The sequence below is a fragment of the Bombina bombina genome, chromosome 4 (assembly GCF_027579735.1).
Source record: "Bombina bombina isolate aBomBom1 chromosome 4, aBomBom1.pri, whole genome shotgun sequence".
NCBI classification, from domain to species: domain Eukaryota; kingdom Metazoa; phylum Chordata; class Amphibia; order Anura; family Bombinatoridae; genus Bombina; species Bombina bombina.
In genome coordinates this window covers 693,055,812-693,071,706 of record NC_069502.1, presented here as the reverse complement: position 1 = coordinate 693,071,706, position 15,895 = coordinate 693,055,812, and the positions used below count along the sequence as shown (strand labels likewise).

Here is a 15,895-nt window from a genome sequence, read left to right as displayed (position 1 = left end):
CCCCTACAGACAGCCTCTTATCACATGCTTTTTTATTTGCTTTTCACAACAGGAGACAGCTCATGTGGGCCATATAATTAACATTGTGCTTACATCCGTTGAGTTATTTAGGAGTCAGTACAACACAGCACTAATTGGCTTCAATGCAAGTCAATAGTTAATAAATAAAAAGTCTTGTGATCAGAAGGTTGTCAGAAGATGCTTAGATACAAGGTAATCACAGAGGTAAAAAGAGTATTAATATAACTGTGTTGATTATGCAAAACTGGGGAATAGTTAATAAAAGGGATTATCTATCTTTTAAAACAATTAAAATTCTGGTATAGACTGTCCCTTTAATATACGCAAATGCAATATAAGAAAATGTACATTTTCATGGCCATTTTCTGATGAAAAAAGCATGCTATTGGGCCTATTTATTAATGTGCGATTGGACATGATACGATGTAGCATATCATGTTTGCCGCACATCGATAAATGCAGATTTATCATTGTCTGTCTGGCATGATACACTGTAGCCTATCATGTCCGACAGACATCACTGAATGCTGACAGCATATGCTGTCGGCATTTATCATTGCACAAGCAATTAAGGTGAACTGCTTGTGCAATGCGGTCCCCTGCAGATTTGCGGCCAATCAGCCGCTAGCAGGGGGTGTCAATCGGATTGAAGACCGCGGCCTTAGAACAGGCGGACAAGTTATGGAGCAGCGGTCTTTAGACCTCTGCTTCATAACTGCTGTTTCCGGCGAACCTGAAGGCTCGCGCGGAAACAGGGGCATCAAGCTCCATTCGGTGCTTGATAATTCGGCCCCCATATATGTCAAAAAATTCTGTAACTACTTGACAGACCATTATTGCCAAAGTAAAATTAATTCTACCTTTATAAATTAAATTTTTTTGTTTTCCAAAGCTTTATACATCATATTTGAAAAGGTACAATACCTATCTTACACAAGGTTTCCATATTAACAATCAACATGTTACATTAGAAAATAAAAACAAGCATATATTTTTGTATTTGTTTGAGGGGTGGGAATTACCTTAAAGTCTCTTGATATTTTTTATTTTCATTAAGGTTGGGAAAGAAAAAAGTGATATACCTGAAGCAGTGATGGTATCTAAGGTTGAACAAACTGAAGGTGACTCTGGAGAAGTTTCCCAATGCTTCTTATCGCATAAGCCTAAAGCAGTCAAGTCTGCGTATCTTTTTGGTGGGACGGCAAACAGTCGTCAAGAATTTAAAAACATTCCTTATGAATTCAAACAAAAGTAAGTAGTGAAGCACTCTAAGAAAATAAAGTATATACATACGCTAAATAATATTAAATATATAAAAGAAAAACAGAGTGGGCGCTATAAAAGAAATATAGTGAACAAAAATGCAGGTACTATTATAATTATACCAATTTGCAAAATATATTATAATGATCCCCAGCAGGGACAGGTGCTGTGCACCAGCAGTAAAGTCATATAAATCCTCCCCAGGGGATAAGATGATGGTGGCCACTCTCCTCCTCACAGGAATTTCCAGATAGTACTAAAAAGTAGAAAACATAGAGGGGCGCCTCATGAGTAGATCCAAGCAGTGATAATGAGATAGCCAAATGAGTACTCACATTTAGGAAAAGCACCCTGATGTGCTAGCAGTGGCAGACTGATAACTCTGGGTGTATCAGCTCACCCTCTCCTGGTTCCAGAAACGCGTTGCATGTAAGGGTCTGTACTGATGACCCTATTAACTGATTGCTTATTGTTTTTAACATGGTTTTAATAAACTGGTTTCTAACCTAAGCAAAGTGATAGAGAGTGTAAGCTGATACACCCAGAGTTATGAGTCTGCCACTGCTAGTACATCAGGGTGCTTTTCCTAAATGTGAGTACCCATTTGGCTATATCATTATCACTGCTTGGATCTGTTTTGGTTGATCTACACATGAGGCGCCCCTCTAATTATAATAATATTAAATATGTTGTGCACAAATCTTTTGCTAAAGAGATGTAAGTTGACAACACTAAGGCCTAAATTTCCTATAACTTTATAAATTGTGAAGTGATACACATCATAAGCAAGATAAATATATTACAAAAGCGAATCTTGGGGCTCCATTTATCAAGCTGCAAGAGCAGCTTCGGAGCTCCAGACTTAAAGAGATATGATACCCAAATGTTGAAAAAACTTGAAAGTGATGCAGCATAACTGTAAAAAGCTGACTAGAATATATCACCTGCACATCTCTATGTAAAAAAGAAAGATATTTTAGCTCAAAATATCCTAAATATTAATACCACATTGTAAAGAACTTTAAGCAACTAATCAGTATGCCTGTCCCGGGACTTGCAAGGGAGTGTGCCTCATTCACACTCATGTTATTTCCCTATTTGGTTTAACCCCTTAACGACCGAGGACGTGCAGGGTACGTCCTCAAAAAAAAGGCAGTTAATGCCTGAGAACGTACCCTGCACGTCCTCGGTGTGGAAAGCAGCTGGAAGCGATCCTGCTCGCTTCCAGCTGCTTTCCGGTTATTGCAGTGATGCCTCGATATGGAGGCATCCTGCAATAACCCCCCTTGGCCATCCGATGCAGAGAGAGCCACTCTGTGGCCCTCTCTGCACCGGACATCGATGGCCGGTATCGTTGGTGGGTGGGAGCTTACGTGGGAGGCGGGTGGCGGCCATCGGTGCGCTATGTGGAGTGGAGGGGGGCGGGATCGGGGGGGCGGGAGCTACGGGGGCGCGCACGGGAGCGCGCGCGTGCACGGGGGTGGTGGGCGGGCGCGTGCACGGGGCGGGAGCGGGTGGGAACCGCTACACTACAGAAAAAAAAAAGTTAAAAAGTAAAAAAAAAAAAAACTTAAATGCAATCTAAGGGTTTTGGAAGGGGTTGGGGGTTGGTCTCGGTGGGGGGGGAAAGCTACACTACAGAAAAGGGAATTTAAAAAAAAAAAAGGCTCATTTTGTTACAAAACTGGGTACTGGCAGACAGCTGCCAGTACCCAAGATGGCGCCCATTATTGCAGAGGGGAAGGGTTAGAGAGCAGTATGGTGGGGGATCAGTGAGGTTGGGGTCTAAGGGGGGATCCTACACATCAGCATATGTAAATATGCTTTTTTTTTTTTTTTAAAAAGGGCCAAATACCTTTTATTTTAGTACTGGCAGAGTTTCTGCCAGTACTTAAGATGGCGGGGACAATTGTGGGGTGGGGGATGGAAGAGAGCTGTTTGGGAGGGATCAGGGGGTCTGATGTTTCAGGTGGGAGGCTGAGCTCTACACTAAAGCTAAAATTAACCATGCAAGCTCCCTACAAGCTACATAATTAACCCCTTCACTGCTAGCCATAATACACGTGTGATGCGCAGCGGCATTTAGAGGCCTTCTAATTACCAAAAAGCAATGCCAAAGCCATATATGTCTGCTATTTCTGAACAAAGGGGATCCCAGAGAAGCATTTACAACCATTTGTGCCATAATTGCAGAAGGTGTTTGTAAATAATTTCAGTGAGAAACCTAAAATTGAGAAAAAATTAACGTTTCTTTTAATTTGATCGCATTTAGCGGTGAAATGGTGGCATGAAATATACCAAAATTGGCCTAGATCAATACTTGGGGTTGTCTACTACACTACACTAAAGCTAAAACTACCCCAAAAAGCTCCCTACATGCTCCCTAATTAACCCCTTCACTGCTGGGCATAATACACGTGTGGTGCGCAGTGGCATTTAGCGGCCTTCTAATTACCAAAAAGCAACACCAAAGTCATATATGTCTGCTATTTCTGAACAAAGGGGATCCCAGAGAAGAATTTACAACCATTTATGCCATAATTGCACAAGCTGTTTGTAAATAATTTAAGTTAGAAACCAAAAGTTTGTGAAAAAATTTGTGAAAAGTGAACAATTTTTTCTATTTGATTGCATTTGGCGGTGAAATGGTGGCATGAAATATACCAAAATGGGCCTAGATCAATACTTTGGGTTGTCTACTAAAAAAAAATATATACATGTCAATGGATATTCAGAGATTCCTGAAAGATATCAGTGCTCTAATGTAACTATCGCTAATTTTGAAAAGAAATGGTTTGGAAATAGCAAAGTGCTACTTGTATTTATGGCCCTATAGTTTACAAAAAAAGCAAAGAACATGTAAACATTGGGTATTTCTAAACTCAGGACAAAATTTAGAAACTATTTAGCATGGGTGTTTTTTGGTGGTTGTAGATGTGTAACAGATTTTGGGGGTCAAAGTTAGAAAAAGTGTGTTTTTTTCCATTTTTTCCTCATATTTTATAATTTTTTTTATAGTAAATTATAAGATATGATGAAAATAATGGTATCTTTAGAAAGTCCATTTAATGGCGAGAAAAACGGTATATAATATGTGTGGGTACAGTAAATGAGTAAGAGGAAAATTACAGCTAAACACAAACACCTCAAAAATGTAAAAATAGCCTTGGTCCCAAACGGACAGAAAATGGAAAAGTGATGTGGTCATTAAGGGGTTAAGGAAGTTTACTTTCAAATCTCATGAGAGCACAGTAAAACAGCTCATGACCTCAGCACTGCTGATGCTGATTGGCTGCTGTTCATTTTTTCCTTTTTTTTTTTTTTTAAAAACCTGCATCTGGACAGTAATTGAAAGATAATTTCCTCAGCTCAGCAGAGTAAGTGTTCTGTAAAAAGTTGTGAAGTAAAATATCTTCCTTTTTTACATAGAGATGCTCAGGTGATATTTTCCCGTCAGCTTTTTACAGTTATGCTGCATCACTTTCAAGTGATTTAGCAAATGAGTATTATGTCCCTTTTAGTAGCAGCAGTCATAAGATCGCTGCTACGTAACCTTTCCCCCACCTAAAGTGTGGCAGATTTCAATCATCCCGATCACATCTCATTGGAATGGTTGACAGAGGGGGTTATATTGCTATTTAATGGCTTTGCACTAGCACAAACACATTATTTCATATATAAAAGTAAATATATCTATTTTGTTACCACAAAGGAATATTTATGCATCATTTTGTGTTTCTATGATATGGAATACACCAAATGTTTCAGTAAATTTGCACTCACAAATTTCCTTAATCTATTTTTTATTAAGTGGAAACTTGTATAAAGCTATCAAAGAGAATCGGCTTATGTTACCAGCTTAAAATATCATTATTAGTAGTAGTACATAATTAGCAATAAATATCAATTAAAGGCCGACATTTGCATTAAGGAATGTCTTGCATTACATTCCCACGTGTAATTTTAATGAGCTTTGCTACTGAGCTCTGGGAGTTTGATGAAACACAAGGTCAACAACTATTTCTCTGCACCTCACCAATTCCATTCAACTCTTATGCGCACAGAGCTAAGCTTACTTGTGAATAATTATTTTTTTAATGCTAAGACATGAGTACTTTTTATATAGCTATATAAAACTTTGTTATATAAAAGATCTAGTAGAGAGCACATAGAATTTTATTTGAAATGCTGCAGCCCATAAAGATTACCACAATCTAATTTTATTAGGCGCATCTCATTTACTTTACTTATAATTCAGTCTACAGCTATCGTAATAAAAGGCAAAAATGTTTAATAATTCCCTTTTCTTTCATGGTTCAGATAGAGAATACAATTTTAAACAACAATCCAATTTACTTCTATTATCTAATTTGCTTCATTCTTTAGATATACTTTGTTAAAGAAATAGCAATGCACATGGCTGGGCCAATCACATGTATGTGCAGCCACCAATCAACAGCTACTGAGCCTATCTAGATATACTTTCAGCAAAGGATACCACGAGAATGAAGCAAATTAAAAAAAAAAGTTGTTTAAAATTGCATGCTCTTTCTAAACCATGAAAGAAAAAAAAAAAATAGGGTTGCATGTCCCTTTAACAGAGAGAATAACAGCAGGCCCAGATATTTAATCACAAAATTATCTTTGTAATAATATGTAATTTGTTGAGAAACAAACAAGTTTAATTATCTCAATATAAAAGGATATCTCCATCACCAAGCAACATATGTCACTGCCGATCATATATTGAATGACTCTAAAAATTCATTTTTTATTGACTAGCAACTATTGTGATATAAATATATTAATATATACATATATTTACATTTCTAGGTCTGAATTGTCCATCCGTTTCAAAACTCATTATTCCAATGGAATGATTTTCTATATCTCCGACAAAGAGGAAAATAACTTTTTGACTCTGTTTATTGCCCATGGCCGGCTCACTTTTATGTTTAATGTTGGGCAACACAAGCTAAGAATCAGAAGCCAAGAAAAATACAATGATGGTCTGTGGCATGATGTAAGTTACAATCTTGCAAAAAATAACATATATTGTTAAAAAATAAAATAATAATAATACTTGTGGTGCTTTTCAATTCAAAAGAGAATATCGATAAAAATTTTACCTATTTCATGTAAGTAGTTTTTTTTGTTGAACTACTTAATTTTCTATGTGTTTAACCTCCACTAATGAGATAAACACACAGGCAGTACTGCTAATCGGACACACTCCTATGCCACCCTCAGAAAGGCATGTGTATATACTGCAATCAATGGCTGCTGTGTGCCACATTATAGTCTACAAGGCAGGCAACATTAAAAGGGGTTAAAACACATCAGCTATCCTGTTCTGCCAATCCATACACTGGCTCCCAGTATATTTCCAGCTCAAAATATTGACAGTAACCTATAAAGTTCAAACAATTATATTTACTCTATTTACTCTAAATACTCAGCAAAGCACCCACTTTAATCAACCTCTGACCTATGTTTATCCACTCCCATCAATACTACTTCTTCCCTCTTCTAATTCCATAATTTCTCAAATTCTGCTCCTATTCGCTGGAACTCACTACCCATCTCCTATAGTCTGTCTCGCTCCTTGGGTAGGTGCAAGTGCTTGTGGAAAACCAACCTATTTAGAGAGGATTAGCGCCTCTTCTGTGAAAATTCCTCTTAACCCTCAAGGAAAAAATTAATTCTGAACCGTCTTGTCTCTCTGCTTCCAATACAATACATGTGAAAATCTTCCCCACACTTTATGTCTGCCCCATTCTTAAACCAGTAGGATTGTAAGCTCCTTGCAACAGGGCCCTCCACATTTTGTATTAATTTAGTGGTACTTTGAAAATAAATGATAATATTAATAATAGTAAGACGCATAGTGCAAAAAGAGCTTTCTTAAAAAAAATAAACTGTTCATAAGTGCAGAATAAAAATAGTTTCACACAGATTTGAAGGAGGCTTGTATGCCGCTCCATTTCAGGATATCACTGGTGACTAGAGTATATGTATATATGCTGTTCCTTATCGGTTCAGAGTCTATATTTTTATTAAGAGCAACAATGAGCTTAAAGGGACATGAAACCCCACATTTTTCTTTCATGATTCAGATAGAGAATACAATTTTATAAACAACTTTCCAATTTACTTCTATTATTTAATTTGCTTCCTTCAATTGTTATCCTTTGCTGAAAGCTTTATCTAGGATAGTTCAAGAGCAGCAGAGAACCTAGGTTCTAGCTGTTGATTGGTATATATATATATATATATATATATTGATTGTGATTGGCTCACCCATGAGTTCAGTTAGAAACCATTAGTGCATTGCTGTTACTTCATCAAATGATACCAAGAGAATGAAACAAATTAGATAATAGAAGTAAATTAGAAAGTTCTTTAAAATTGTATTCTCTATCTGAATCATGAAAGAAAAAAATTGGGTTTTATGTCCCTTTAACTTTGAAGTAATTACACAAAAAGGCTGTAGACTGGATTTAAATTTTTTAAAACCAAAACTCACCATTAAAAACTACAGGAATATGTGTAGCTAAATCATTTGACACACTTTTATCAGTTTACAATTAAAATAAGGATGCAACTTAGACATTTTTTCTATACTCCCCTAAAGAAGTCCTGTTTCACTAGACCACTACGTCCATTTAAATGCTTATGCACCTCTACCTCATCAATTAGGGGAATTAACTCTCTAATATATAAACTATTGATAAACCCTACAAACTCTCCCCTTCCTTTGTATGTTTGCTCTTTGAATTAACTCTGCCCCCCATCTAGAAAATAGCGGAATAAGAATTTTATTACCACAGCCAAATAAATCCGCAATAGCAACTAGCATCCTAGAAACTAATTATAAACTATTATTACACTGGTACCTCAACCCAAACGTCTCAAATTAATGTACAGATAAGTGAACAAGCAGAGTTGGAGAGGTTGTGGGGAGCATGGCAAATTACTACATTTTAAATATATATAATTACTAGATATATGGTAGTCTTGCCCCAGTATCATTCCCTATTGGGAACAAGTAACTTGCCACATAACCGCTTGCCTGAACCACACAATCCAATTTGACCCTGCTGTCATGCTCTTCAATAAATCTACACCCTTAAAGAATAAAGTCAAATCTAAAGTACTCCAATTACTAGGGTAGCTCTTCAATAAATCTACACCCTTAAAGAATAAAGTCAAATTTAAAGTACTCCAATTACTGGGGTAATATGTTATCCTGAATATATTTGTTCTTATGCACCTTGGTGGAACAATTGTTCTCCGGTTTTATTAGTTTATCTTACAGTTGCTTTCCATTTGTCATACTACTGTTATTAGTTATCATTGGTTAAAAGTTCAATAGGTGTGTGGACAATGAGTTCTCTTTGTCATCCACTCTTATTGTTGTATCTCACAGGTCATGACTATATCAATTATCTGTGATCTATGCTATGATTCTGTTGTTCATTCCTCTTGTATCCTATCATGTGCAAATGATTTTCAATAAAGTTGTTGAAAAGAAATATAGGATATAAAAGGAAACTTGTTTAAAATAAAATGTTTTTAACAAAATAGACAATACAGCTGCCTTAAATGAACATAAAAGCAAAAATATATTGTGCATGCAAAAGAACAGCAATCAAACATTATAATAGTTACACATAATGCAGATTAGCAATAGTTATGGGGATATTATTTCTGTGGTGAAGTTAGTGGCTATGAGGTACTTAGAGGGTGAAAAGGGCGTGTAAAGAGACTTCTTAGGATTGCAAAGAGTTTAGGGAAAATAATGCTTCAGCTGCTGGATGTACAGTACATAAGGAAAATACCATGCATGGCTTGTATAGGTCCAAAAAGAAAATCCCCTGGTCTTTTAAAATCTCAGGTTCTGTCCTTGCAGACTCATGATGACCTCTAGTTCATTTTGCAGTTTATTAGTACTTAACGGACATAAAGATTCCAGGAAACGTGTTACCCATATTTTGACTACATCTTTCACTTTAACATGTTGACAAAACACTTGCATATTAACACTTGTAGATATGGTCTGGTGTACCTACAATGTTCAAACTTCAAAACAAAATATGAGGCATATTCAATCCAGAGAACAGGCTCATTATTTTGCATTACTCCCTGTTAAATGTATATGTTTCATGCCAGCCATACCTGGCTGTTCTGAGGGGGATATATGCACCCCATTCATTACTGTAGCATTCCAAAATCTCAAAGGTGCCGTCTTCCCTTGATTTGCAAGGTAGTGTTTTTATATCTTAAGTGCCTTTAGTAACGATGGAAAATATATTTCAAAGAGTAAGAACTGGTAGCAAAAGAAGGGGACCACATATATCCTTTATATTTACTATATATACAGGATTTTTCACTCCCAAATATTATAGTGTAGCCTCCCTTGTCTATCATATTTAGTCAATTTCAGCATTATGAAGTTTATTTCTTCTTCTTGGTTTTTTTTCCCACTATTTAGTTAATTCAGTATTTGCCTTTGTAACTTGGTTCTCTATATGAATATGATAACAACAACACACAGATCTCTTTTTTAGGAATTTTCAGCCTATATCATAGTTTATTTTCCCTGTATCCATTTTCTAACTTACTCTACATTTTACATTCTTTCTTTCTTTAAAATACAAAACTGGGATTAGGGATAACTAGGTATTTCCATTTTTACATTCAGATTAGTTTATACCTTCTGTGTCTAATAAATAGTATTTTATGTCTTGTTTAGGTAAAATGTATCCGTGATAAGAACAAAGGCAGATTAATTATTAATGGTCTAAGAGTAATAGAAGACAGTCTTCCTGCCACTGATGAAATGTGGGATGTAGAAGAACCAATCTATTTAGGAGGCGTATCTCCAGGAAAAGCTGTAAAGAATGTTCAGGTAACAGAACTGTATTTGTCATTGGAACAAATATTTTACTCTACGTAGTATATTTATTAAAGTACGGATGGACATGATACGATGTCATTGGAACACATATTTTACTCAATGTAGTATATTTATTAAAGTACGGATGGATATGATACGATGTCATTGGAACACATATTTTACTCAATGTAGTATATTTATTAAAGTACGGATGGACATGATACGATGTCATTAGAACACATATTTTACTCAATGTAGTATATTTATTAAAGTACGGATGTAGTGTATCATGTCTGCCGCACATCCATAAATGCCGACAGCATACGCTGTTGGCCGCTAGCAGGGCTTGTCAATCAACCCGATTGTTGTCGATCGGGTTGATTTTTGTCCGCCGCCTCAGAGCAGCTGGACAGGTTATTGTCTTTAGACCGCTGCTTCATAACTTCTGTTTCCTGCAAGCCTGAAGGCACGCCGGAAACACGGGGCATCAAGCTCCGTACAGAGCTTGATAAATTGACCCATATATACTGTAAGTATTACAACTGAACTATTCTCATGAATGTTTACATATATTCAATCACAATTCAATAGCATTTGGGGGTCTGCTATTTTGGAATTTTATACAGTTTTTGATAATAAATGTTTAAATTACTTAAAGTTATTTTTTCATTTACAACTTTAACAGATCTGTAAAGACAGGCAACATTGGATATACTATAAAGAAGATATATTTCAGAAGCAAGGAATTTGAATTGTAATGCTTATATGTATCTACATACACACCTGCATATTAACCAACATAATGTAAAGACCTGTGCAAGGACCGGATTTTTTTTTTTTAAATTTAGAGGACAAACCAATCAAGTGCCTCGAAAAACAGATTTTATGATACATGGGGGTGTATTTTTGCAAAAAAAATAATTACAAAAAAAATCTGCAGGTTTTGCCATAAATGCTCATTTTATTACATGTTTTCATTTCTCTAGATCAACTCAGTGTATAGTTTCAATGGCTGCCTCAGCAACTTCCGCATGAATGGCTTCTCTATAACCTCTCCTTCTCAAACGTTCAGTGTGACGCCTTGTTTTGAAGGCCCAGTTGAAACAGGAACCTACATTTCATCAGAAGGGGGATACGTGATTCTTGGTAATGTGCTACTGAGTGAAATCACTATGTTTTTGGCTTCAGTTCTCCCATTTAAACATTATAACAACTATAGTAAATACTATATATATATATATATATATATATATATATATATATACACTGTATATATCTTGCTGTAATGGTATGATTAATTATTTATCCCAACCTGCTTAAATAGCCAGTACAGATCAAGGGCCCAATTTAACAAGTGCCGGGCGGACATGATTCACTGTAGCCAGCGAGTCGTGTCTGCCCAACATCGGCATTTAACATTGCACAAGCATTTCTTGTGAAATGCTTGTGCAATGCCGCCCCCTGCAAATTCGCGGCTAATCGACTGCTAGCAGGGGGTGTCAATCATCCTGATCGTAGTAAAAGGTGGCGGACAACTTACGGAGCAGCAGTCTTACAACTGCTGCTTCCTTAACTTAAGTTTCAGTCTGACCTTAAACTCTGGAGGTAGAAAGCAGCATCCGATCTACCCCATAGACTGAGAAAATTTGCATGTAATTTTTTTTTAATCTTATATGAACAAGTGTTGCTGCCTGTTTGTTCATCTGATCTTCAGAATCAACTGATAATTACTTAGTCACATATCATCAGAACTCTTACTGAACTATGATTTCATCCTCTCCTTCTGATAAAGATAAAACCACGCATGATACTCTATTATCAAGTACAATTAATTATGAGACACAGATAACTTTTTTCTTCTAGAAGTTTAGACCTTTTGGTACAAACATTTCTGAAGTGGACAATCATCCATAAACTACAATATTCTGCTTGAAAGATTTACTGAAGGCTATAAAACTGATTTTGACTGGTCTGCCACTTGCATTAAGATAACAAAATAAGTATAAAAATGTATGATTAATTACTCATTTAGGTTTATTTTAGTATTTTAAATCGTCGATTTAGTTATTTGAAATCACAGCCCATCAAACTAGGTTGAGCTTGCAGGGAAATCCGATTTCCTTAGTTTATCACTTTCTGTACACACACACTTTTCTTTATATTGTCTTTGTAAACCAAAGTCCACTCCTTTTTTTTGCCAACTAGGGGCATTACATATGCAGCATCGCCCGCAGAAGTGGGCGACACCGGTTTTTACTCGGTTTTGGTATCCCATATACGGCGTTGCAAATAAATACGGCGCGTATATTTCACCCGTCACCCGCAATTTTTACTCCCATAAGCTAACATACAACCACATCGCAAATCAGTATAACACATTCAGCGCAAGGTCTTACGCTGTGAAAATGGAGACATTTTACTCCATTTTCATCTCGCCACACATAGGCAGGCGCAGCAAGCCTTGCGCTGAGTATGAAAGTACGGTAACTCCCGTAACTGGCTGAAAATATTAATTTACACCTAACGCATGCACAATATCTATCTACCTGTAAACCGGCAACCCTCACCACAATACCTAATAAAGTATATTAACCCCTAATCCAACATTAACCCACATCGCAATAAACCTAATAAATGTATTAACCGCTAATCCGCCATTCGCCCACATCGCAATAAACCTTATAAATGTATTAACCCCTAAACCGCCATTCACCCACATCGCAATCTACCTAATAATTGTCATTCTCTTTGCCTTCGGTGCTTGGAGGAGGTAAAGTTTAGGTGTATGAAAATTTTGATTTCATCTACAAGCAAGTTTTGGGTTATAGTCGTATTCTACGTCATTCCTTGCAGTCGGGTAGTGGTGGCTTTAAAGCAGTTAAGAACTTGTAAAGAGGTACTTACTGCATTTTCCTAACAATTACTGCCCTAGTTTAGAAAGCCAGAGTTGGCTACTCTGTTCTTTCTTTTTCAAAGGTCTCTGTGAGGAACTGTGTCCTCTCATACCTTGTAACTATCTACATGCCGGAAAGTGGAGCAGGTAAGTGCTTTTTCTTCCAGTTGGGGAGACCATGGACTTAACAAATTAAAAGACACAGCTTTTTTATTGGGACATAGATAATCCTGTTGTATGGGTTACACTGGGGCATGAAGCAGGCACTGTAATATGTGTGAGACTAACATTTAAACTTTTTTAAACAGAAAGGGTAAAATGTTTTTATTAGGTTTTATTTTGACACATATTTACTTGATAAAACAATACAAGTTTAAACTCAAATTAAGGCTGAATTTTCTTTTTCAAGCAGCTTATTCATTTCCCCATTGCTGTACCAGGAAGCTATTTAGTGCCTCTCTGTGTTGCAGCAGTCATTTGAGTGTGGCAGTTGCAGTCACATGACCGGCTTTACTTTATAACGTTTCTGAGGAAAAAGTTGTTTTTCTCCATTTCTGGACGATCCGGTCTTAATTGGTAGCGGTAAGGCACCTCAGTAATTGAGGTGTGGGGTTGCCTGAGGGGTATTTTCAAAGTTTATTTGATGTTTATTAAAAAAAAAAAATCTTAACTTTTCTCACATAATTTTAGCTGGGGATCGATCCTAATTTGTGATAAAATTATTAAATATTATTTTAATTGAATATTAAAATCTTTGAAACTTATTTGTACAAGTTTATTAACTGTTCCACAACATGTCTGATATGGAGCAAGAGCCTGCTCTCATGAATTCATGTGTATTATGTTTAGATGCACAAATTGCAGCTCCTATGCAATTTTGTTCTTCATGAGTCAAGAAAACCTTGCAAAATAAAGGTAACATTTTTGAGCCTAATGTCTCTCAGGATGATGCTGTTAAAATAATACCCCAGCTTTCTCCTGCTACGTCCCAAGCCTCAGTGGTGTCACATGCAGTGCCCTGTGGTTCCTCTATAACTCATAGTGGAGTTTATTTAAAAGCAGAAATTGCTGCCAAGGTATCTTCAGCGGTATTTGCGGCATTAGCTGCCATTCCCAGATTACAGGGAAAACGCAAGAGGACATCTAGAAATTCAGAAAGTAAGGTGCCTGTCCTCAGTTCTGCTTCCCAAGTTGCCCTTTCTCATAAGTCTGATGAGGAAGATACATCAGACTTTCTGAGGGTGAAATCTCAGATTCAGACAGTATAATTCCTTCTTCTGAGACTGAGGTGGTATCCTTCAGATTTAATCTTAAACACCTTAGTGTATTGTTAAAGGAGGTTTTAGCTACTTTAGATGACTCTGATACCCCTATTGTTGTCACTCCTAAGAAATCTAGTAAACTTAATAGTTTCTTTGATGAACCTTCCACTTTGGAGGTTTTTCCTGTGCAATACCATGCTAGGGAGATTATCTCACAGGAATGGGAGAAACCAGGGGTGTCTTTTCTCGATCTCCCATTTTTAAGAAAATGTTTCCTGTCGAGGACTCCATTAAAGACCCTTGGTAAACTGTACCCAAAGTTGAAGGGGCCATTTCCACTCTGGCTAGGAGAACCACTATAAATATTGAGGATAGCTGCTCTTTTAAGGATCCGATGGACATGAAGCTGAAGGCTTATTTGAAAAAGATTTATGTTCATCAAGGTCTCCAATGGCAACCTGCAGTGTGTATTGCAACCGTGACTAGTGCGGCATCTTATTGGTTCGACGCCTTGTCTGATTCTCTTCAAGTAGAGACTTCCTTGGATGAAATTCTAGATAGGATTAAAGCTCTTAAATTTGCCAATTCCTTTCTTGCAGATGCCATTTTACAGGTTGTTAGACTAGGAGGTAAAACTTCTAGTTTCGCTGTCCTAGCTTGCAGGGCATTATGGTTGAAATCCTGGTCTGCAGACGTTTCCTCTAAAGTCAAGCTTCTGTGGATTCCTTACAAGGGCAAAACCTTGATTGGACCCGGTTTGGCAGAAATTATCTCTGATATTACGGGTGAAAAAGTGTCTTTTCTACCTCAAGATAAGAAGAATAGGATGTCAGCCTTCCCCTTCTTCTTCCAAGCAGGAACAATCCAAGTCTTCTTGGAAACCCAATCAGTCTTGGAACAAGGGGAAACAATTAAAGAAACCCACAGCTGATTCAAATTCAGCATGAAGGGTTTGCCCCCGATCCAGGATCGGATCAGCTGGGGGGGCAGACTTTCTCAGTTCTCTCAAGCCTGGATACAAGATGTCCCAGATCCCTGGACTGTGGACATAGTATCCCAGGGTTACAAATTGAAATTGAAGACTTTTCCTCTCAGAGGCAGATTCCATCTCTCAACATTATCTGCAGACCAGATAAAGAGAGAGGCGTTCTTGAAATGTATACAACATCTTTCCTCCCTGGGAGTGATAGTTCCAGTTCCAGTCCAGGAACAGGGTCTCGGGTTCTACTCCAACCTATTTGTGGTTCCCAAAATACAGGGAACTTTCCATCCCATTCTAGACTTGAAGTGTCTAAATAAGTTTCTCAAAGTTTCATCCTTCAAGATGGAGACTATACGCTCCATTCTTCCTTTAGTACAAGAGGGTCAGTTCATGACAACCATAGACCTAAAGGATGCGTATCTTCATGTTCCTATATACAGGGACCATCACAGATTCCTGAGATTTGCCTTTCTGGACAAACATTTCCAGTTTGTGGTCCTTCCATTTGGTCTAGCCACGACTCCTAGAATTTTTTTCAAAGGTTCTGGGGGCTCTTTTGGTAGTGATCCATTCTC

The 15,895-nt window shown here is 37.1% G+C and overlaps 1 protein-coding gene across 1 annotated transcript in view; it reads left to right on the top strand.

Annotated features, from left to right (window-relative positions):
- LAMA4 (laminin subunit alpha 4) overlaps window positions 1-15,895 on the top strand; it is a 247,604-nt gene that overhangs the window by 217,723 nt on the left and 13,986 nt on the right. The window contains exons 33-36 of the mRNA XM_053710874.1: window positions 1,079-1,272; window positions 6,118-6,307; window positions 10,040-10,195; window positions 11,170-11,329. Of these exons, the coding sequence (XP_053566849.1) occupies window positions 1,079-1,272; window positions 6,118-6,307; window positions 10,040-10,195; window positions 11,170-11,329 (700 nt within the window). The remainder of the gene's footprint in view (window positions 1-1,078; window positions 1,273-6,117; window positions 6,308-10,039; window positions 10,196-11,169; window positions 11,330-15,895) is intronic.